The 23059-nt window shown below is 41.1% G+C and overlaps 1 protein-coding gene across 5 annotated transcripts in view; it reads right to left on the reverse strand.

Moving 5' to 3' along the window:
• Nucleotides 1-23059, reverse strand: part of Csnk1g1 (casein kinase 1 gamma 1) — a 165548-nt gene that overhangs the window by 3046 nt on the left and 139443 nt on the right. For 3 of the 5 annotated variants that reach the window (XM_008836295.3, XM_029564984.1, XM_029564985.1), the window contains 2 exons: nucleotides 17132-17242; nucleotides 7156-7262 (listed from right to left, as the gene is read on the reverse strand). In XM_008836295.3, the coding sequence (XP_008834517.1) occupies nucleotides 7156-7262; nucleotides 17132-17242 (218 nt within the window). Of the gene's footprint in view, nucleotides 1-7155; nucleotides 7263-11787; nucleotides 12049-17131; nucleotides 17243-23059 lie in introns of those variants that run through there. The other 2 variants (XM_029564986.1, XM_017798997.2) reach the window with 2 other exon arrangements.

Below are 23059 nucleotides of genomic sequence, written 5' to 3' on the forward strand. Positions count from 1 at the left end.
AGTGCTTTGCTTGCCATGTATATAAGTGCACCCATGTTGTGTAAAGCCTGAGGAGGCCAGAAGGCATCACTGGATCCACTGAACTGGAGCTACAGGTGGTTCTCAGCCACCATGTAGGTGCTAGGAATCAAAACTGGGTCCTCTGCAAAAACAGCCAGTGCTCTTAACTACTGAGCCATCTTCCAGCCCCTCCTTCCAGGTTTTAATGCAATGAATATTCATATAGAAATAAACTATTGCTTACTTCCCATACTCCTAAGTTCTCCAATGTAGCCAACATTCCCTCTCTTTTTAGATCCCAATGTATTACTATAGCTAATGTTTCCATTTTTAGAATGTGGAGAAAGTTTCTCCCCCAACCTCTCTCTTTCCGTGACAAGGACTCATTATTATATAGCAAGGCTGGGTTTAAATGTACAATCCTCTGGCCTCAGCTTTCCAGAGTGCTGGTATTATAGGTTTGTGCCACTGTACCCAGTTTGAGAGTTTCTTTGAATGTAGAAGTAAAGTTACATAGATAGTGATGAACTTTACCTATAACCACATGAATGAAACATAGATATTTGAGACCAGAGTTTCTTAGAAGGGTCTTAACATGTTTTCTCCAAGACTTGGGCATGGTGGCATATACCTGTAATACCAACACTCAAGAGGTGGAAGAAGGATCACGAGTTCAAGGTCATTCTCAGCTACATAGCAAGTTTGAAGCCAGCCCGGGCTATATGAGACCACATCTCAAAAATTAAATGGACCACCAGAACATTGTAAGCCAGCGCTAGGAGCTTCCAAGTTCTAGCAAAGCTCTGCATGCTTCTGCTTACTGCAGGGGGTAAATTTTTCCCCACTGGTGCCCACCCACAGGTGCGTATGTATACCCCTTCTCCCCATGGAATATCAATGACATTTATAAGTACTACTAAAAAGCATGAACTAAAGTGTCATATATAGCTGGAAATAAAATGAATTCTTTCAAATAAAAATGTTCAATAGTTCTTATTGCTTTAAATAGACTTCAGTGGAAATACTGGGGAAGAATTCAAGAAAAAAGATATTTATACATACATATTATGCACATTTTCCAAGTTGAATGTCCAGAAGTTAATTTATTTAAGTAGGCAGATCAAATTTTAAGAACCAGTATTTCAACCATCCTACCTCTTTCCTCTTAACTACACTCTCCAGAGGCTTTGCTGGCTCTTAAATTAATATCTGCTCTTACTCTGTGTGGAGGATCCCAAGATGATGATTTTTGTGTGTTCAAATAAAAATGATAATAGTAAAAAAAAAATTCTGGGCCCATTGAATTGAAATGCTGGGCCCATTTCAGTGTCCAGAATTCTTTTTTTGCTTCCTCCAAGGCAATTCATGTGAATTAACACCTGCTTAGCAGCACACTATAACCTAGAACACTATGCTGAGTCATTTGAATGGACAAGAGTGGATGCTCTGGTTCAGAGGAAAATCATAACTCTAGGTTAACTTTTGTTAGTACCTATACAGCTTCAGCAGCAGTAGAAGTTTTTAATTCTACCAATAAGGAAGGAGGCCCTACAATCTTCTCTTTTATTTTTTAAAAATTTATTATTTTTAGCCGGGTGTGGTAGTGCACGCCTTTAATCCCAGCACCTGGGAGGAAGATGCAGGCGGATCTCTGCAAGGTCAAGGCCAGCCTGGTCTACATAGTGAGTTCCAGGTCAGCTGGGGCTACAGGGAGACCCTGTCTCAAAAAGACAAAAGAAAATTTATTATTTTTATTTTTCTGGGTATGGTGGTGTGTGCCTTTAATCCCATCGCTCAGGAGGCAGAGGCAGGCGGATCTCTGTGAGTTTGAGGCCAGCCTGGTCTACATAGAGAGTTCTAGGCCAGCTGGGGCTACAGGGAGATCCTGTCTCAAAAAAAGACCAAAACCAAAATATTCTTTTTATTTTATGTGTATGAGTGTATTGTCTGCATGTATGTAAATGTACCCATGTCGTGCAATGCTGGTGGCGGTCAGAAGAGGATATTGGATTCCCTGGAACTAGAGTTATGGATGGTTGACAGCTACCACATGAGTGCTAGAAACCAAACCCAGGTCCTCTGCAAGAACAGCCAGTGCTCTTAACTGCTGAGCCATCTCTCCAGCTCCCCCTGCTCCAATCTACCCTTAAAGTCTTTGGCTTCTGCGGTGATTACCAGCAACAGGGCCCACCAAACTGGGCTAGACTCTAGACCAAATATAATGACTAACTCCAAAGAGATATGCTATTTTCAGAAGAGAATAGGGCAAATGATCAACTCCCTCTTGTGCCTTAAGAGACCCTTCTGGTCATTTAAATGACCAAAAGCTGTTAACATGCTATAGTCAAAACTGCTCAGGACTCTACTCAGATACCATCAAATGTTCTTCCCACAAGCCTCTGTCCTACCAGTTCTTCATATCACTCCTGAACTATGTCAGTGCTCCCTTCTTTTAGCTATTTCCTTATTTTCTTTTTACTGTACTTACACATTCCTCCTTTGCTCTAATACTTGGCTCACTCCCTGATGTGTCTAAGAAGTCTTCTTTGACAACTCAGTGACTGCTTTCCCTCTCAGCCTTCTGGGAATGATATTGTAAGAATTCTGGAGAATTTCTTGTCCTTTCACATTTGTATGACTTACTTTCCACCTACATGGCACCTAAGCTCTTTAGGCATGACCTCCCCTCCACTCATCATAGCCCTGTCCCTGAGTTCAAAGCACACATTGGATAAAGATAGTAGGACCACAAATATTTGCAATTAGGATCATGTGACTAACACCTCACATGAAAAAATAGACCACGACAACATTAGATTACGCAGACACGTGTTTGCAAAATGAATGTACTCTTTGAAACACCGAGACTACAAATCCTGTTGTCATAAAACCCAATTATCAGCCAGGCATGATGGCGCACACCTTTAATCCCAGCACTCAGAAGGCAGAGGCAGGCAGATCTCTGTGAGTTCGAGGCCAGACTGGTCTACATAGTGAGTTTCAGGCCAGCTGGGGCTACTGGGAGACCCTGTCTCAAAAAAACCAAAAAAAAAAAAAAAAGGCTGTTATAGAACATGACCGTACCTGTGCAGACAGTGTGGGAGACAGTCACCAACATGAATTTTTAGGGGCTTTTCTTTCCACACTCCCATACAGCCCTAAGAAAGGAGCCTTTTCTAGGAGAAGAAAAGATAGGCTCCTATAGCTCTGTCAGCCAAGTAAGCCATAGGCTCACTATCCTCTCTTCAAAGAATAAAGACAGTTGAAAAAAAAAGCGCCCAATCAACAACAAAATGTCCATCTTTCCCCCAAGGAGTTCTTTTTTGAGAGACTCTTACTTTATAGATGAAAAAAAGTAGCTGAATTAAAAAGAAAGTCAAAAATTTTTTTCCAAACAGCCCATTTCCACATTACAAGTCAAGTTGCCAAAAGGTGAGATTATCCGGCAACAACACTGCCATCATGGTTATGAAGATACCAAAAACCTTGTCTTCTTAACCTCAGTCCTTCTCCCTCTGATAATATCCAGTCATGATTTGGGAGAAAATTCACTCAGCTTAAGAAAAAGGAGTTAAGTTTGGATATTGTGGGATATTATTTTGGTAGGAAGAAGAAGCGATAAATGAGGTGGATTTGAAAGGAAAGAAGGAACAAATTGATTTCTGGGTACTGGCTTTCCCCATCCCCACCTTGTGAATCGACTTCCCTAGTAGGGGTAGCTAAGGCATAAGGAGGTATATGGAAGCCATTCAGTATTTCTAAGGCCTTTTTTTGGGGGGGGGGGCATTGTTGCCAATCCCAGTCTAGTTTGGTCCACTCCCCTTACATGTGGACTGGAGAGAGGGACTCACCACAAGTTGAGCATTTTCAGGCAGCTACAGAGTATGTAAAGAGAAAAACATAGAAAGGAAGAGAGAGAGAGAGAGAGAGAGAGAGAGAGAGAGAGAGAGATTAGTCCACAGGTGAGATAGAAACGACTCCCTGTGAGCCATGCAAACATGCAGTATGTGTCTATGTTTAGTTTCTTCCTGTTGAGGTAGGGCAGGCAGGCACTTGGTCCCCACATTAAAGTGGAAAGGTAAGGACCTAACAGAAGCATCAAGGTGGGAGCTGGATCTCAGGGAAAATACAAAACAGAAAGATCTGGTCAAGACTCAGGATAGGCTTTCCTGGGCAATTTCCAGGAAGGAGCAAATGACTCTGCCTACAAAAGCTCAGTCAAGCACCAAGGCTGAGCCGCTTGGTTCCCAAATCAAGTCTTGTACAATGTTGACCTAACCTTCATATTCCAACTAAAAAAGAAGTCCCTAACTTTCTGTAAGCCCAACATGTCTGACCAAAGAGGCTAGCACTTAGCTCTTCTTAGAGGTAGAAAAAGAGATATTAGATATCTAATCAGAAGACGAAACAGAAGGAAGTCACTGGTCTAGGTATAGCTGCCAGAGAAGGGCTTAAATTCACATTAATTCTCAGGAGAAATCAGGTCCACATTTGTTAAGATATAGCCAATTTTTTTTTTTTTTTTTTTGACACAGGATCTCATTATATAGTCCTGGCTGGCCTGGAATCTTGTAGACCAGGCTGGTCTCAAACTAACAGTGATCTACCTGCCTCTGTCTCCTGAGTGCTGGAATTTAAGGCACATGCTGTCATACCTAGCTTATATTTTTCCTATCACAAAAATCAATCAAAACATCTGTCCTCACCACTCTTCCAACCATACTTCAAACAAAGATGCTTTGTAGCCAGAAGAAAAGGGAAGTCAAGGGTTCATTTTGTACACTGAACAGAAGCTAATATCCTGAGATTTCATTCTTCATCTTCATAAAATAAGCTGGGAGAGGAACCTAAGATTGAAAACTTGAAAGTAAATGTTTCCTACTTTCTCAATACCTGAGTTGAACAGAAATGAGAGACAACAGTCCTTCTTATCCCCAAAACAGGCTTCATGAACAAATGGCATCACAGCTGCATGCAGTGAGGGGTTGTTTCCTATGAACATGATGGAGTAATTGGACACAGTTACTGTGTCCTTAGCCTCATATACAAATTAAACATGGTTGAGCTCCAACAATTCCCTACGCAAGATGAACTGGTAGCTCATGAAATCACTAGAGAAATCACCACACAAAGTGACCCAAATCACAGCTTTTGAGGTGACCTACAACTTCTCCTTTTGGTTTCCACATTGTTCAGAAAGCTCAAACCTGGAGCTGGAAGCAAGAGGTTTAGCAGTCCTATTTTTGTTAAATATGAAGACTTAATGGTCTAAGAGTGCAGAGTATGTCAGAACAGAATATACCAAATTGACTGCTTTTTATATGAATGGCCCCTTATTGTTCACGTAGGACACAAACACCACATTCACATATACAGTTAGTGTACACATTTATCAAGATGAAACAAAATTAATTGGTCCAAAAATAAATCTGTATAGGGCCTAAGACTAAAGTCCATATGATCTTGGTGATCCATATGACTAAATCCAGAGCTGAACTTCTAAAAAGTATAGTTATATATGTGAACTGAGTGGGGAAAAGGTATGGCTATTTTTCAGGATCAGAGCATGTATAGTACAGCAGCTCCAAACACTGGTTACACATCAGAATTTCCTGTTTTTAAATATTTTCATCCTCAGGCCAGATACCAAAATGCTAAATCAAAATCTCTGAGGCCAGGAAAGGAAAAGAATTTATATTTTCTTTCTTTCTTTCTTTTTTTTTTTTTTGTCTTTTTGAGACGGTCTTGCTGTAGTCACAGCTGGCCTGAACTTACTATGTAAACCAGGCTGGCCTTGAACTCACAGAGATCCACCTGCCTCTGTCTCCTGAGTGCTGGAATTAAAGGCATGCGTCACCATGCCTGGCCAAGTATCTAAATTTTCTAACATACTCCAAGTGATTCCAAAGAGCAACCAAGGTTGAAAGCTCATAAAGTGGGAATATCATACTGTCTCTTGAGAATGACAACAAAAATTATGAACATCATTAAAATGTTTAAATACTAAATATGGTCTCCTGCTGGCATCACCCTCCCACTTTCCCTGCCTACAAGCAGCAAGGGCTCAACAGGATAGAGTTCAAGTCATCCTCATTTGCTCTTTTATCTGTTAAGTAGGAAAAGACCTCTTGAACACCAAGTTAGCTCACCAAATAGATGGGCAGGAATACATTGATTCGAAGTGCATCCGGAAAAGAGAATATAGTTCTTGAAGCCCTGACTGACACCCAGAGGTGTAAGCATGTCCTGGTTTGTACTGAGGATATCTAGATCCTCAAGAGACCAAGTAGGACACAAGAGAACAAATTATTGGGACATCATGAATGTTGTCAAAGAGCTTATAAGACAGGTCATCTATGTCAGGGCTGGGAGTAGTTATTGACTCATGATTCTCTATTCTCACCTGTGTCTTCTTGTAATTTAATTCTGGATCTGAGGTTTGGGATGGAGGGAAAAAAGGGAAAGGAGTAGAAATGCTGCTTTCATAGCAGAAACAGCATCACCTTCCACTCCAGAATCTAAGAGTTTAAACATAGACCATGCAGAGAGCACTATGGGGCTGATGAGACATCAGGGAAGACATACACATGCAAGAGAAGCAGAAAAGGAAATGAGGAACCACCAAGCTTTCTTGGGAGTAATGACACTTCTTTACTGTCCTGAAATTCTCTTATTTATAGGCACAGATTATTTGTCTTGCTTAACTTTAGTTTTTCTAAGTCCAGAAAGTCTAAAAGACAGCAAAATGTCCCTGAAACCCCTTTTTTCAGGACCATACATATAGAATTGTTAGGAAATTTAATATTCATACATAGCAGCCCATGGTTTAAAAGTACTCTTTTCTCTTTAACCTATAAGGAGCAAGAAGTTCCAGAGTCCCAAGAAATTCATGGCTACTACTTATATCTACAGAATTCTTTTAGTTTGCTATGTCTTTTGCCTTAGGTAGGCTAGGAAAATGTAACTATCTTTCTAGAAATTGGAGCTAAAGAAGGGTGGCAGTAGTCTTAAAGCACCATGCAAAAATAAAATGGTCAAAAGAAGAAAGCTGTAGATACAAGCATGAGGAATCCAGTCTGAGATGAGCAGCACACAGAGACAGAAAAGATACTTTTCAACCCATGACTCAAGAACCCCTTTGAAAGATGAACGTACTTAGCTTCCTCCACTACCTCCACCTCGGCATGAGCTGTAATTGGTGCATTGGAGTGGGCTCCAGTGGGATCATCAACGTTCAGCTCTCCATTGGTTGAGCTAACCACCTGAAACAGAGAGACTGTAATAAGCACCATGGTTACCACCACAGCATATTAAAGGAGAGTTTGCTTTAAACTTAAGTGTTAGCTAGGCATGGTTTAGTGTGTTTGTCTTCTTGAGTAAAGGGGTCACTATCCTAATTTGGGGAGAATTCCTAGGCCATATAATGTGAGAACACTTAATTCAATGATATAATCGTATAATGATGAGTTACTTCCATATTGAATGCCTACTTTGTGCTAGGCACTCTACTACACTATACATGTATATAAATTGAATCCTCACAAACCCCTTGTTTAATGTATCATGATTATCTGTGTGTGTATGAATGTGCACGTGTGTGAGGATGCACATATATGGAGGCCAGCAGTGAACCCTGGTGTCATTTGTCAGGAGAGGTCCACCTTATTTTTTGAGACAAGGTCTCTGACTTGGACACACAACTTGATTAGGCTAAGCTGGCTGGCCAGTGAAACCCAGGCATTTACCAGTCTCTGCATCCTCAGCACTGGGATTATAAGAGACAAGCCACTATCCTTAGCTTCTAAAAAATTAATTAGTATTTTTATGTGTATGTATGGAAGTGCACCACATGCATGAAATGCCCACAAAGATCAGAAGAGGGTTTCGGAACCCCCAGAACTAGAGTTACAGATAGTTGTTAGCTGCCATGTGGGTCCTGAAAACTGAACCTGGGTTTTCTGCAAAAGCAGCCAGTACTCTTAACCACTGAACTGTGTTTCCGGCTCCCTTAGCTTTTTTAAAAACACAAACAAAAAGGAAAACATGGGTTGTGGGGCTTAAAGTCAGGTCCTCATGTTGGTATGGCAAGTACTTTATCTACTGGTCTATTTTCCTTGGCCCGATCACTTAATTTTTAGGTTTTGTTTGTTTGTTTGTTTTTGTTTTTTGTCTTTTTTGAAAGACAGGATCTTCCTGTAGCCCAAGCTGTCCTACAACTCACTATGTAGACCAGGCTGGCCTTGAACTCACAGAGATCCACCCACCTCTGCCTCTCAAGTGCTGGGACTACAGGCATGCACTACCATGCCCGGTGGCCCAATTAAAAAAAAAATTATGAGTATGTATGTGGAGGGGAAATGGGATGGACACATCCTCAAGTGCTATAGCATATAGCTTCTTGTTGGAGTTGGTTCTCTCCCTTTACTGTGTGGGTCCTAGGGATTGAACTCTGGACATCAGGCTTGGCAGCAAGTGAGTTTACCCACTGAGTCATCTTATGGCTCCTCCTCCCCTCAATTATTCTTTTTTAGAGTGATAACACTACAAAATGACTTAATCAAGGGCTAAGTTAGGGTCTGTGGATTTCCAGACTTCCATCTGTGTTTGTCCTAAACACAGATTCTTTCATATTTTAAAAATGCAAGCAGTACTGTATTAAAAATAACTGCATAGCTGTTACCCCTTGATCACTGTGGGTAAATTTTACTCCTCTCAGTTTTTTATGCTATATATTATAATAATATAGTTGTGGTAATGATGGCTTAAAAATAAATTCTGAAAAAGAAACCAAGAGTGGGCACCAGAAACTATAAATAATCACACTTTCCTTCAGAAATTTCTTCACGGCTTTGATCACTGGTGTGAAGTTATTCAAATAACAAGACTGCTACATCCTCTCTGGTGAGAGGGAAGACGGTAAGTAAAAACTTTCCCTTGGAAAACCAGTCTTATTTCAATGGCCCTTATTTCAGGTTCACTGTCATCTCACTTCTCACTGATGGTCCCCGAACTGTAAGTGAAGGCTCTCATTCCTGTCATCTGGTTAATGTGGACCCGATTAGGCTTGTCTTGCTGGTGCAGCTGCTTCTGCCACCTGGTTTCATTTCCAGCACATGATTTCTGCTTATGTGGGTGCTGGGGAGTGTGAAAAGGAACCCCGCCAAACCACTCTGCTGTTAAAAAGACCTTGGCTGAAACATGGGAGAGAACCACAAAATAGAATAAATGGTTCGGATAGCTTATGTTCTTGGGTAAGTAACTTCATCTATTTGAGACTTCTTACAGGTTGATGTGAGGATTATATAAAAAATGGAGGGGATAGTATCAGGTATAATACCTCATACAAAATAATGGAAGAAGAAACAAACAGTAAGAAAGAACTGGGTTCTAGAATTAGGCAGACATGGGTTTGAACTCCAGCTCTACCACTTAGTTGCTGTGGATCCTTGGGCAAAGTCCTCAGTCTTTCTGTACCTGAGCTTCCCAGTCTGTAAAATGGGGAAACAATGCTGCTTATCTAATAGGGGTCATTGTACAGATAAGCCACAAGAAGTGCTTAGCCCAGAGCCATGATAGACAGCAATGGCTCAATAAATGGTCAACTTACTGATATTCTCCTTCCACAAGCATTTATTCTTATTAACCTATAGCTATGGGATTCTTTACTAGCAGTTAATCTTCAAAAACTCCTTGGGTATCATAAAAAGAAAGGTGGGAGGAAATGTTTACTGTAAATAGATTTTGGGGCACACAGACAGATTTACCAGCAATGTATAACCTCCTTTTCTCCTTTTTTTTTTTTTGAACAGAGTCTCATTGTGTAACACTGGCTAGCCTGGAACTTATGTGTGACCAGGCTGGCTTCAAACTCACAGAGATCCATCTGCCTCTGTCTCCTGAGTGCTGGATTAATGAACTGGACTACCACACCTAGCAACTACCATTATTTCTACACCAGAATTACCAGCTTTTTGTTATGCTTTTCATTTTGTCTTTTGAGACCAGGGCCTAACTCTGTAGCCCTAACCTGATACTCATTATACAACCCAAGGTGGTCCCAAACTCATGGCACTGCTCCTGCCTCCACAGAGATGGGATTACAGGCACATGCTATTAGGCTTTGCTTTTTTCTTTTTACTAACACATGATTAAGAAAATTAAGGGCTGGAGATCTCTGTGAGATCCAGACCAGCCAGGTCTACATAGTGAGTTCTAAGCCAACTAGACCAACAGGGAGATCCTGTCTCAAAAAAAAAAAAAAGATAAGAAAGAGAAAGAGAGAAGGGACAGAGAGGGGAAAAAATTTCACATGGTGGTCCACACCTTTAATCCCAGCACTGGGGAGGTAGAAGCAGGTGGATCTCCAAAATTAAGGCTAGTCTGGTCTATATACTGAGTTCCAAGCCAGCCAGTGTTGTGTAGTGAGAATCTGTCTCAAAAATAAAATAAAATAAAATAAAATAAAGAAAATTAGAGTAATGAGAGGCTGAAGAGATGGCTCAGCAGTTAAGAGGGCACAGGTTCGATTCCCAGCTAACAACCATCTATAACTCCAGTCCCAGGGGATCCAATGCCCTTTTCTGACCTCCTTGGGCATTGCATGACATGTGTGTACCTACCTACATACATGCAGGCAATACACTCAGGCATAAAATAAAAATAATAAATAAAATATTTTAAAAAAGAAAAAGAAAATTACAGAAATGATATATGGTTAATGGGTGGAAAAAAGCCCCAAACCTATAATTCTAAATTTAAACTTATCCAAGGAAGACCCAAATTTCTGCTAGTGATTAAACTTAGTATCTCTGATTAATGGACAGCCTAACTTTATCTCTGAACATAAATATTATACAACATAGTATTCTTCCCTCCCTGCAAAAATGGTTTCTTCTGAATCTAATCATGATTTTTAAAACTGGAAAAATCTAAAATACAAGACTTTTTGATAAGATAGCCTGATCCGGACTCTTCAGAAAGGACGTGTCACAAAATTGCTAGTGATAGACATTGATTAAATGGTACTAAAGGGACTAAGGAACTGTGCATGGTGGTACAGGCCCATAATTCCAGCCCTCAGGAGGCAGAAGCAGGAAGATCACCATGAGCTGCAGGAGAGCTTGGGCAACCTAGGGAGTTGTAGGTTAGCTCGAGCCACATAGTAAGATTGTCTCACAATAAACAAAACAGATTAAGGGATTGAAAAAGAAAGAAAAGGCAAACAACCAGTGGAATACATGAATCGTGGTTAGATTCTGGACACTAAACTTGAAAGATAACTGGAGTTCAGACTGTTATATACTATGGGAATTATTGTGTTATTACTTACATGAGAGAATGTCTTTACTCTTAGGAGATGCAGGTGAAGTATTTGGAGATAAGGTATGATGTTTCCAACTTTCAAATGGTTTAAAAAGCAAAGATACAACACACACACACACACACAGAGAGAGAGAGAGAGAGAGAGAGAGAGAGACTTAAAGCCTTAAAGCAACTCTGGTAAAATCTTAATGCTAATCTAGGTTAAGGATATGCCCAACTTTTCTGTAGATTTGAAATTTTCAAAATAGACATGAGAGAGAGGATAGCAAATAAAAAAGTTGAAGTTTACAGATGGAAGAGTCACAAAATCACTGTGATTTTCAGTTCTATTATAATTCTTTTTTATTAAAAACTTGTTTTGTTTTTGAGACAGGGTCTCCCTGTAGCCCCAGCTGGCCTGGAACTTGCTTTGTAGACCAGGCTGGACTTGAATTCATAGAGATCCACCTGCCTCTGCCTCCTGAGTGCTGGGACTAAAGGTGTATACCACCACACCTCCCTATGTTTTGTCTTCTTTAATTCAGGCCTTCACATACAGAAGATCTTTGAAAGCACTGGAAGGATGGGACAGGAAGGGACCAGGGAGTCTTGTCCATTAAATAGGATTGAAACAAAATGCCCACACAGCAGGACAAACTCTTCATCTTAGTATTCTGCACTCCATCCAAGGGAGATGGTGTTGCACATCATCCAGGTCAAGCTAAGCATGATTTCATCATATTGCCTCTGCAAAGTGAGATAACACAGAAATGTTTATCCAGGCAAGGTGGTCACCACTGTAATCCCAATACTCAGAAAGTAGAGGCAGGAGGACTGTAAGCTCAAGGCCAGTGTGGGATATACAAAGAGATCTTGCCTCAAAAAGAGAAAAACGGGATGGAAAGATGGCTCAGAGCATTGAGCTGCTCTTGCAGAAGAATTTGGTTCCCAGCACCCACATGGCAGCTAACAACTGTCCCTTACTCCAGTTCTAGGGGCTCTGACTCCTCCTTTTGACCTCCACCAGCATTGCACACACAGGTGCACTTACCTACATGCAGGCAAAACACTCATACACATCATATAAATAGTAGTGGTTTTTTTTTTTTGGAGCTGGAGCAATGGCTCAGCAGTTAAGGACACTGTTCTTGCAAAAGTCCTGGGTTCGAATCCCAGCACCCAAGTGGCAACTAACAACTGTCTGTAACTCCACTTCCAGGGCATCCAACAGCCTCTTCTGTCCTCTGCGGGCACTGCACAACACGGGTACACTTACCTACATGCAGGCATAACACTCATACACATAAAATAAAATAAAATATTTTTTAAAAGGTAATATTTTGAGGAAAGAGAAACAGCCAGGTGTGGTGGTGCATGCCTTTAATCTCAGCACTTGGGAGGCAGAGGCAAGTGGATTGCTATGAGATTGAGGCTAGCCTGGTCTCTATAGTGAGTCCAGGCCAGCTAGAGCTACAGGGAGACCCTGCCTCAAAAAGACCAAAAGAAAAAAGCAGAAAAAAAAGAAAAATGAAAAAAACGTAGGCATCTGTTGTACTAGAAAGATATTACTGATTTGGCTTGCAAAAGCATAGCCTTGGCCAAGTGTGGTGGTACATGACTATAATCTCATCACTCAAGAGGTGGAGGTAGGAAGAGTAGGTGAATAGCCAGCTTGGGCCATATAAGCCTGTCTCAAAACAACTAAAAGTTAAAGTTAAAATCAAAATAAACCAATCTTTACGTATTAGCTGAATTTTCATACATTGTTATTCATTGTACCACAAAGTCTCATTCATTCATTCATTCATTCATTCATTCACTTAAGTGCTGGGGATTGAATCCAGGGTTGTATGCATGCTATACAGTCTACACTGAACTATACCCCCAGGTCTCTGTCATCTGCTTCAAAAGCTTCTTTCAAGATATTGTGACATATCACAGTATCCTGGCTGTTTTCATTATTTTGATGAAATTGCTCCTCCAGTTCCTGATCACCTGTTTGGTGCAGCTTGTCCCTTTGCACTGGCATACAGCTGTCACCCTGGGATCTCCTAACTTCATATTATATTGGTGAGTCCCTTTCTTCTTGGGCTGTAGCTCTGATTTCCTAGATCCAACATGCTTCTTTTTGGTTTCTTCACTTGCTCTGATAACACATATCCTTTTGTAGCTTCAATAAAAATGTACCAGAAGTTTAAAAATCTTTTAGTTGACATTCTTTTAAAGACAGGATCCTGGTAAGTCTCTTAGAGAAGCCCACATAATGTTCTCTTAGGTGTCTTGCTTTCCTTCTGAGTGCCCCCATTTCTTTCTAAAATTATTTTATTTATTTAGTGTGGGGGATGGGGCACACAAGTGCCATGGAGTATATGTGGAAGTCTGAAGACAACCCATGGGAGTCTGTTTTTCTCCTTTCACCACTGTGGGTCCAGAAACTGAACTCAGCTCCTGGGGCCTAGCAGTAGGCCTCTCATTGAGCCATCATGTCAGCCATCTTTTTTCTCTTAACCCTCAAGCTTAAGCTTATATTAGGTTATCTTTATTATACCTCAACACTAAAGATAGAAAAAAGACAGGATTTTTTCTTAAGTTTTTAATATTTTATTTATATTGAGTGTTTTGCTTTCAAGTCGGTAGGTGCACAGGTACATGCAGTGCCCACAAAGGTCAGAAAAGGGCATTGAATCCCCTGGAACTGGGTGCTGGGAACCAAACCTGGGTCCTTTGCAAGAAAAGGAAGTGCTTTAACCACTGAACCATCTCTCCAGTTCCCAAAGACAGGGTCTTTCTGGGTAACCCCAGTTAGCTTGGAACTCACTATGTAGACAAGGGTGGGAAAGGATAGATTTAAAACAAAAGATTTGTTATTATTGTGTGCATGATGACAGTGGCATGTGTGTATGCCATGGTACCTGTATGGAGGTCAAAGGATGTGGGGAGGGTGGCACGCAAGCTGCATTTTTTTGGGACAGGGTCTCAACTATGTATGTCTGGCTGGCCTGAAATTTGCAGGCCACGGTGATCCCAAAAGCACAGAGACCCACTTGCCTCTCTCCTCCCAAGTGCTGGGGGTTAAGGTTTGCTCCACCATACTCAGCAACTTTCTTTGCACATAACTGTCTTTCTGAAAAGTTTGTTGTTGATGTTGTTGTTATTTGGTCTTTTTGAGACAGGGTTTTCCTGTAAGCTCCAGCTGGCCTGGAACTCACTCTGCAGACCAGGCTGGCCTTGATCTTTGATCTCACAGAGATCTGCTGGCTTCTGCCTCCTGAGTGCTGGGATTAAAGGCATGCATCACCATGCCCAATGAAGTTATCTTATTTTGGTCTTCAGTGTTCTGATCTCTCACAATGAGGCATGGTGGTGGTGCATGCCTTTAATCCCAGCACTTGGGAGGCAGAGGCAGGCAGATCTCTGTGAGATGGAGGCCAGCCTAGTCTACATAGTTAGTTCCAGGCCAGCTGTAGCTACAGGGAGACCCTGTCTCAAAAGAAAAAAAAACCAAAAAAAAAAAGGGGGGGGAGGGATATGGGGCTTGAGAGATGGCTCAGTGGTTGCAGAGGACTCAGGTTTGGTTCCCAGCATCCACATACCAGCTAATAACTACCTATAACTTCAGTTCTAGGAGATCTGACACTTGCTTCTGGCCTCCATGGGCACTGCACACATGTGGTACACTTACATACATGCAAGTAAGACACTTATATACATAAAATAAAAATAAATATATCAAAAAAAAAGTTAAAGGGGGATGGAGAACCAGGCATGGTAGTGTACATCTTTAATCCAAGAACTTGGGAGGCAGAGGCAGGCAGAACTCTGTAGGGTTGAGGCTAGCATGGTCTACACAGCAAGTTCCAGATCAGCCAGTGTTATATAATAAGACCCTATCTGGACCACATTGTGGAATGAGACTGTGCTGCCATTTCAATGGGGGGAGCCCTGCTGTCAGTATCTTCACATGTTTTCTCTCATGCTGGTCATATTTCCCAGGGCATATTCTTTCAATTCCTGCCTGGAACACCCATACTTAGCCATTGGCTTTCTAAAGCACTACATGGGAGAAGCAAGCAGCCAGTAAGTACACCATTCACTGGTTCTCCCTCATTTCAGCCTTGTACCATTGAGTTATCTCACATCCCTTTGGCCAGAAACCCACTATTGCTCTCTCCAGAGAACATTTAGTCTCTGATGGGGAAAAGGGAGACCTGGGCATCTCTGCCTTCTCAGACTTCCAGCCAATTTTCTGTAGTACACACCCTGCTTCCCCTCCTCAACTTAAAGGCCAATCCTAAGCCTTTGGGGAAATCCTGAGGGTCACATGCCAAGACTGAATTTTCTTGGAACATCTATCATCTATTTACCACCTGCCTTTCAACTTCAAACATTTTGTTCCCATTGCCTCCCATTTATCCATCCTTCTATGGACCTATACCTTTAAAAAGATTTATTTTTTTAAGAAGAAATAGAGCAAATCTATGCATTCAATTCTTCATTTTTACCTAGATGTTTCTAGGAAGTACTTTATAAAACTAAAGGTGTCGGGGGCTGGAGAGATGGCTCAGCGGTTAAGAACACTGGTTGTTCTTGCAGAAGACCCAGGTTCAAACCCCAGCACCCACATGGCAGCTAACAACTGTCCGTAACTCCAGTCCCAGGGGATCCGACAGCCTCTTCTGACCTCCTCGGGCATTACACGTCACAGGTGCACTTACCTACATGCAAGCAATACACGCATACACATAAAATAAAAATAAATAAATAAAATAAACATAATTTTAAAAAAACAAAAAACAAAAAAACAAAAAAACTAAAGGTGTCACAATTTCCTGTGCATAACAAGGTCTTCAGTGAGTTACTTCTTGTAAAAGCATGTACTAAAAGATCAAGCATATTAACATGTATTTATGAGCAGAAGGTTCATTTATATGCCTCAACTGGTAGTGTCACCAGTATGAAAAAAATAGTTCAATTTTTCTTTCTTGGTTTAAAATTTTTTTTGAGTTTTTTGTTCTTGTTCTCTCTCTTGCCCTCCCTCCCTCCCCGCCCCCCTCTCTCTCTTTCTTTTTTTGAGATGGACTGTCTATGGCCCTGACTGGCTTAGACCTTGAAATGTAGACCAGGCTGGCTTTGAACTCACAGAAATTTGCCTGCCTCTGCCTCCCAAGTACTGGGATTAAAGGATTAAAGGTGTGTACCACCACATCCAGTCTGGTAAAGATTTTAAAATAGTCATATACAGGAAAAGTTAAGAGATACAAGATGTTCCTGGTACTTAACAGAGAAGAAAAACTCAAGCTAGCCCAAATAAAACCAGAAATAAATTTCCAAGACCAAACTGGAGAAAAAGGAAACAGCCCAACTTCTTGGGCACCCACTCAGAAACAACACTTGCAATCAACACACCCAGGTTACTAGGTGCTAAATCACCTCTCATCATGGGCTGAGCTACAGATGCAGTCTTCTGCTACTCTACCCCACTTTTTAAGTTACAGGTCCTCACATACACACTTGACACTTAATAACACTTCTACCTTGATGTTATTTTGTACATTACCAAGAGCAGACCAAAGTTGTAGAGTAGCAACTCTGTATCAGAAATCATATGGATGTTTCTTAGTCAATGATAAAGAGCAGCAATTATCTTAAAAAAGTAACTCTTACCCAAGTCCACAAAGGCAGAAAATCAGCAGAGATTATCAACTAAACAAAAGAAACTTACCCCTGCAGTAAGTGTCCATTTCAAAGGAACCCAAACTATAAAAGCAAGAGAGCATTCTACCAGCCAAGCTGGGGGAAGGTCAGGGAAAGACAACAAGGCAGTAAATACCTGCACTGATCCCCCATGGCGGTCTGCAGCCAAGTGAGACGTCAGGTATGAGGTATTGGTCTGCCGGCTGGGCTGGATTTCCCACTCTCCTCGACGCTCTGATGATGCAGTCTGCTCAGGCATTAGGAAGCATGACAGCAAGATATGGAAGGAAATGTGAAGCAACAGCAAGCAACAACAAAATCAGGTGCATTAATGCTCCAGTAGGCTTTTTGTTTTGGACCTGAAATTAACAACCACTGCAAAGCACTGAGAAAAAGGTCTTATAACTACATTCTTTTCAACTTAATGAACCAACGTATCAGTCAACAGCTCTCCATTCTCACCCAGACACAGAAAACCAGTAGTGACCAGGGGTGGGTAGGGAGCTGACTTTCAGCTTCCATACTAATATAATTTCAACAGGTACTAAGCAGATCAAATTCAGAAGGCTCAGAGTGCTAAGCAAAGGAACAGTCATACTTACAAATCATTTCGCCTATTAAAAAAATCAATCTGAAGCTGGATGTGGTAGCGCATGCCTTTAATCCCAGCACTGGGGAGGCAGAGGCAGGCGGATCTCTGTGAGTTCCAGGCCAGCCTGGTCTACATAGTGAGTTCCAGGCCAGCTGGGGCTACAGGAAGACCCTGTCTCAAAAAGACCAAAAAAAAAAAAAAAAAAAAGATCTGAACAGATAGTATACAATAAAGTTCTCACATTAGGAATCAAACTATCTTTTCCTTAAATACGTAGCCCACTACTCTCAATGTCCATGAGACTTTTTAATTTTTGTTTCTTTTTTAAATTTCTTTTTAAAATTTCTTTTTATTTTTAATTATTGAGTATGTGGAAGGGTACAAACAAGTGTGGGTATGCATGTGTACATGAGCACACATGTGTGCACCCTCAGAAGCCAGAAGTGTTGAATCCTCTGGAGCTGGAGTTATAGGTAGTTGTGAGCTCACTGGTGTCAGTGTTGGGAACAGAACTCTAGTTCTCCACAAAAGCAGTATGCATTCTTTTTTCAAAATTATCTATTATTTGTTTGTTTGTTTTGTCTTTTTGAGACAGGGTCTCCTTGTAGCCCCAGGCTGGCCTTGAACTCATAGAGATCTGCCTGCCTATGCCTCCCAACTGCTGGGATTAAAGGTGTGCGCCATCACGCCTGACAAAATTTATTATTTTTATTTTATGTGTATGAGTGTATTGTCTGCATGTATGTAAGTGCACCCTAGTCATGCAATGACAGTGAACGCCAGAAGACGCTGGCAGATCCCCTGGAACTGGAGTTACAGACAGTTGTTAGCCGCCATGTGGGTACTGGGAATCAAACCAGGGTCTTCTGCAAGAGCAGTCAGTGCCCCCAACCACCAAGTCATCTCTCCAGAGCTTAGTATGCATTCTTAACCAATTAACCTTCCATCTCCCCTTTTGAGACAGGGTATCACTTTGTAACCTTGATTGGTTGGCAAGTCTAGTTCAGCCTCCCAAGTGTTGGGATTACAGGCATAAACCACCACATCTAACTGTGAGACTTTCTACAAAGATACAATGAACAGTGGCTGGAATATGATTTTTTATATCTAAAAGAATGAACAACATATTTTTCTTTTTAATTTTTTTTATGTGTTTTAGTGTTTTGCCTGCATGTATGTGTGCCACCATGCCTGCCTGGTGCCTGAGAAGGCCAGAAGAGGGTACTGTCCTCCAGGAACTGGAATCCCAGACTACTGGGAGCTACCACCTGGGCAGCAAGTGTTCTTCACTGCTGAGTCATGTCTCCAGCTCATTTTTTTAAAGTTATTTATGCGTGTGTGTTCCTGCCTGTGCAGGAATGTCCATGTGTGTTTATGTGAGGGCCAGAGTTGACTTCACGTATTGTTCCTCAGTAGCTGTCCACCTTGCTTGTCGAGACAGGGTTTCTCACTGGGACCATTAGGTTAGACCAATTAGCCAGAGAGCCTAGGGATCCATTTGTCTCTGCTTCTCTGGAATGAGATTATAAGCGCACACCACGTCTGGCTTTTTTCACATGGTTGCTGGGAAATGAAGAAGGGTCTTCATGCTTGATCAGTACCAACTTAGCTAGCTCCCTAGTCCTTATATAGTCCAGGTTGGCCTAGAACTCATGATATAGCAATGCAGCAAAGAATAACCTTCAATTCCTGATCTTTCTGCCTTTTATCACCCAAGTGCTGAGATTATAGCCCTGAGTCTTGATGCCTGGCAACAAAGTATTTTATTAATATTGTTTTTGTTTGTTTGAGACAGGTTCTCACTAAGGGTTAACTGGAACTCATTATATAGACCAGGCTGCCTTGAACTCACAGAGATCCACTTGCTTCTGCCTCCTAAGTGCTTGGGAATAAAGGCATGCAACTCCAGACCTGGCTAACAAAGTATTTCCTAAAAGCAGGCACATGTGCCAAAAACAAAGGAACACAGGAGGACAAAAATAATGCTTATTTTTGGTTCCACCATCTTCTGGTTCCTCTAGCTAATGACATCTAATTTGGAATAGATTGATAACACAACTATAACTTTCTTTTAGAAAGCTAATGGCAGATACTAATTCAGCAAAATCAGGGCATTCAAATTAAACCTCTCTGGACTTTTCTATTTTTGTTACCATTCAGGCATTCTTCATGTTTTCTTTATTAGTTTTTTTTTTTAATCTCATACCATTCTGATCTTGCTCATATTAAATTTTTATGTTCTGAAGAATCCATACTAGGTGCCTCTCGCCCTGTGCCAGATGGCTGAGGCGATGTTAACATCATGATGCTCAGCTGTAACAGTTCTAAGGCACTACAAAAATGAAAAACGAGTAGTTGGAGAGGCAGTAACAAGGGATTAATAAATCAAATTTAATTGCTGCTGACATAAACAGCAGTGTGGGTTGGGGTACAAGATTGCTGCTATGCATGAAAACTAGTAAGGAATCTATAAATCTTAGAAATGCTCACAACTATAGAAGTTGTATTCTCTAAACAAAGAAAACAATGGAGGAGGTAGTGAGGGAGGCGGAAGAATGAGAACAAAGTATAATGACACGCATGTATGAAAGTGCCTGATGAAGCCTCTTACTTTATATGCTAACTTAAAAAATTAATAAGAAAAAAAGGAAGTATGAGAAAGTAACAGTTTAAGGGCTCTATAATGACTCTCCCTCTAAAAACTTCACTGATAAGAGTTGCTTAAAGCTCATTGGTAAGGCAGCTGAAAGACATTTCCCATAAACCAGCTACAATTTAATCACTATTAATGGACTATGAAGTTATGTGGTTAATAGCACTGTGCAGGATTCTGGCATGTTTTGATATCTGCTGGGGAATGAGAAGGTTCAATAAGGAGGAGCTGCATTAAATTGCTTACCATGAAATTTTTACACCAGCTGGGGATCGGGGGGAGTTCAGTTTTATACTGACAGTACCATTAGCAAGTTGAAACTATTTCAAATGCTCCTTCTCTTCCAGCCCTATGGAGTTTTGCTAAGTCACTCGGCTGGCCTTGAATTCTCAAGCAAACATCTCACCACACAGCCTTTCAGGTCTAGAAGTATAAAGTACTCTGTTGCCTGTTTCCCCCAATTATGGCTGTTGATAGATACTCAGTTTCATTTTCCAAACGAAGGTTGTGGTGTATAGCACAAGCATATTATTTCTGTAAAATTAATGACAGTTCGTATCTGCAGAGTTTAATATCATTTATTCCCCCACGCATGGTGGCTTATGCCTTTAATCTCAGACCCCAGGAGGCTGAGGGAGGTGGGTCTGTGAGTTCCAGCTTGGTCTACATAGTGAGTTCTAGGTCAGCTGGGGCTACTGTGAAATCCTGTCTCAAAAAAAGTGAAAAATAAATCATTTATTTCAATGACTAGAGATCTGGGAATAAATCTGTTCTTCTAATTTTAGCATATATACAACTAATTTAGTAATATTTAAGTAGACTAAGTTCCTACACTATTATACAGCACTGTCATTTCTACAGAAATTAATTTGTTTTAAAAAATTTATGTGTATGAATGTTTTGCCTGCATATATGTGCACCCATAGAAGCCAGAAGAGCACATCAGATTCCCTGGAGCTGGAGTTAGGGATGGTTGTGAATTGCCCAGTTTTAGGTGTCTGGTACTGAACCCAGGTCCTCTGAGAAGAGCAGCAAGTGCTCTTAACCACTAAACTATCTCTCCAAGCCCCTAATGAGCTTATTTTTTGAGACAGGGCCTCACTACATAGCCCAGGTTGGTGTCAAACTCATAGTCCTCTTGCCTCAGTCTTCCAAGTGTTGGGATTATAGGTATATGTAACAACAGTGCCCAGCCTCCAAAAATTTTAATACTTGAAAATACCCAAAGGGAGGGGCCGCTCCTCTTTGAGGATCTACAGGCAATTGATGGTTGCTGGGGAGAAGAAGAGACATTTTCTTCAGCAGTATAGCCACTGGTAATTGTCCATACTCCTATAAGCAAGCCCTAATTAAACTCATTAGTCACCAATTACAAAAGAAGATACGGAGACTGGAGAGATGGATCAGTGGTTAAGAGCACTTGTGGCTCTTTCAGGCTTGGTTCCTAGCACCCACATTAGGCTGCTTACAACTGCCTGTAACTCCAGTTCCAGGAGATCCACTCTCTTCTTGCCCCTGTATTCACATGGTACACATATATATAATCAGCCACACACATATACACAAAAAATAAGTAAGTCTTTAAAGAAAAAGACATGAAAATGGAAGAGGGACTACTTGGGAAGAAGGGATCAGCAGGAGTGAAAGGAAGATAAGAGATGACAATGAGAGATGAATATGATCAAAATATATCACACACATACATGAAAAAGTTATAATGGAACCCATTATCATGTATGATATGTGCTAATCAAAAACACTTTAGAAATCCATTTATTGGTCATTTAGTGTTCTTTAGAAGTCTATAATACACACACAAAACAATTCCTTTTCTCATAAATGCTGGTTCTGTTTTGGTGTGTATGTGTGCACATGTGCATGTGGCCTGAGTTGCTGTTTCCCAGTAAGCATCTGTTTTTTGTTTGTTTGGGTTTTTGTGGAAGAGTTTTCACTGGCCTGGAACTTGCCAAGAGAATCTCAGAGATTTGCCTTTCTCAAGCTCCCCACTACTGGGATTATAAGCATGTGCTATCATGCCAAGATCTTCTTTTTTTTTTAAAGATATTTTATTTTTCATTTATGTGTATTTGCATAGATGGATGCGGGTGCCTGTGGAGGCCAGAAGAGGATGTCAGATCTCCTACAGCTGGAGTTACAGGTGGTTGTAAGCTACTCATTCCACTGGAAAAGCAAGCAAGCACATTTTACTGCTGAGCCACCTCTCCTGCCCAACAGTTTGTTTTTGTTTGATTTTGTTCCGTTGAGATAAGGTCTCACTGTGTAACTCTGGCTAGTCTGGAACTTGCTATGCACACCATGCTGGCTTCAAACTCACAGAGATCTGCCTGCCTCCCTAGTGCTAGAATAGTGCCACTATACACAGCTTCTGCCTAGCTTTCTGTACGTGTGTTCTGGGGATTGAACTCAGGTCCTCATGCTTGCAAGAAAAGCACAGTACTGAGCTATCACCCCATTCTATAAATGCTGTTTTTGCATTAAAAAAAATTTTTTTTAATTTTTATTGTATGTGTATGAGTGTATTGCCTGCATGTATGTGAGTAAAAACGTGTCGTGCAATGCCACAGAGGTCAGAAGAGGGCTGCAGATTCCCCTGGAACTGGAGTTAAGGATGGTTCGTAGCCACCATGTGGGTGCTAGGAATCGAACCCGGGTCCTCTGCAAGAGCAGTCAGTGCTCTTAACTGCTGAGCCATCTCTTCAGCCCCTTGCATTTGTTTTTAAAGCACATAAAATAGGGGTAAAAAAGGCTGGGAACAGGGATGTAGCTCACTATTAATATGCTTGCCTAAGGCCCTGGAG

The sequence above is a fragment of the Nannospalax galili genome, unplaced genomic scaffold (assembly GCF_000622305.1).
Source record: "Nannospalax galili isolate Female #2095 unplaced genomic scaffold, S.galili_v1.0 scaffold54, whole genome shotgun sequence".
Classification (NCBI taxonomy): Eukaryota; Metazoa; Chordata; class Mammalia; order Rodentia; family Spalacidae; genus Nannospalax; species Nannospalax galili.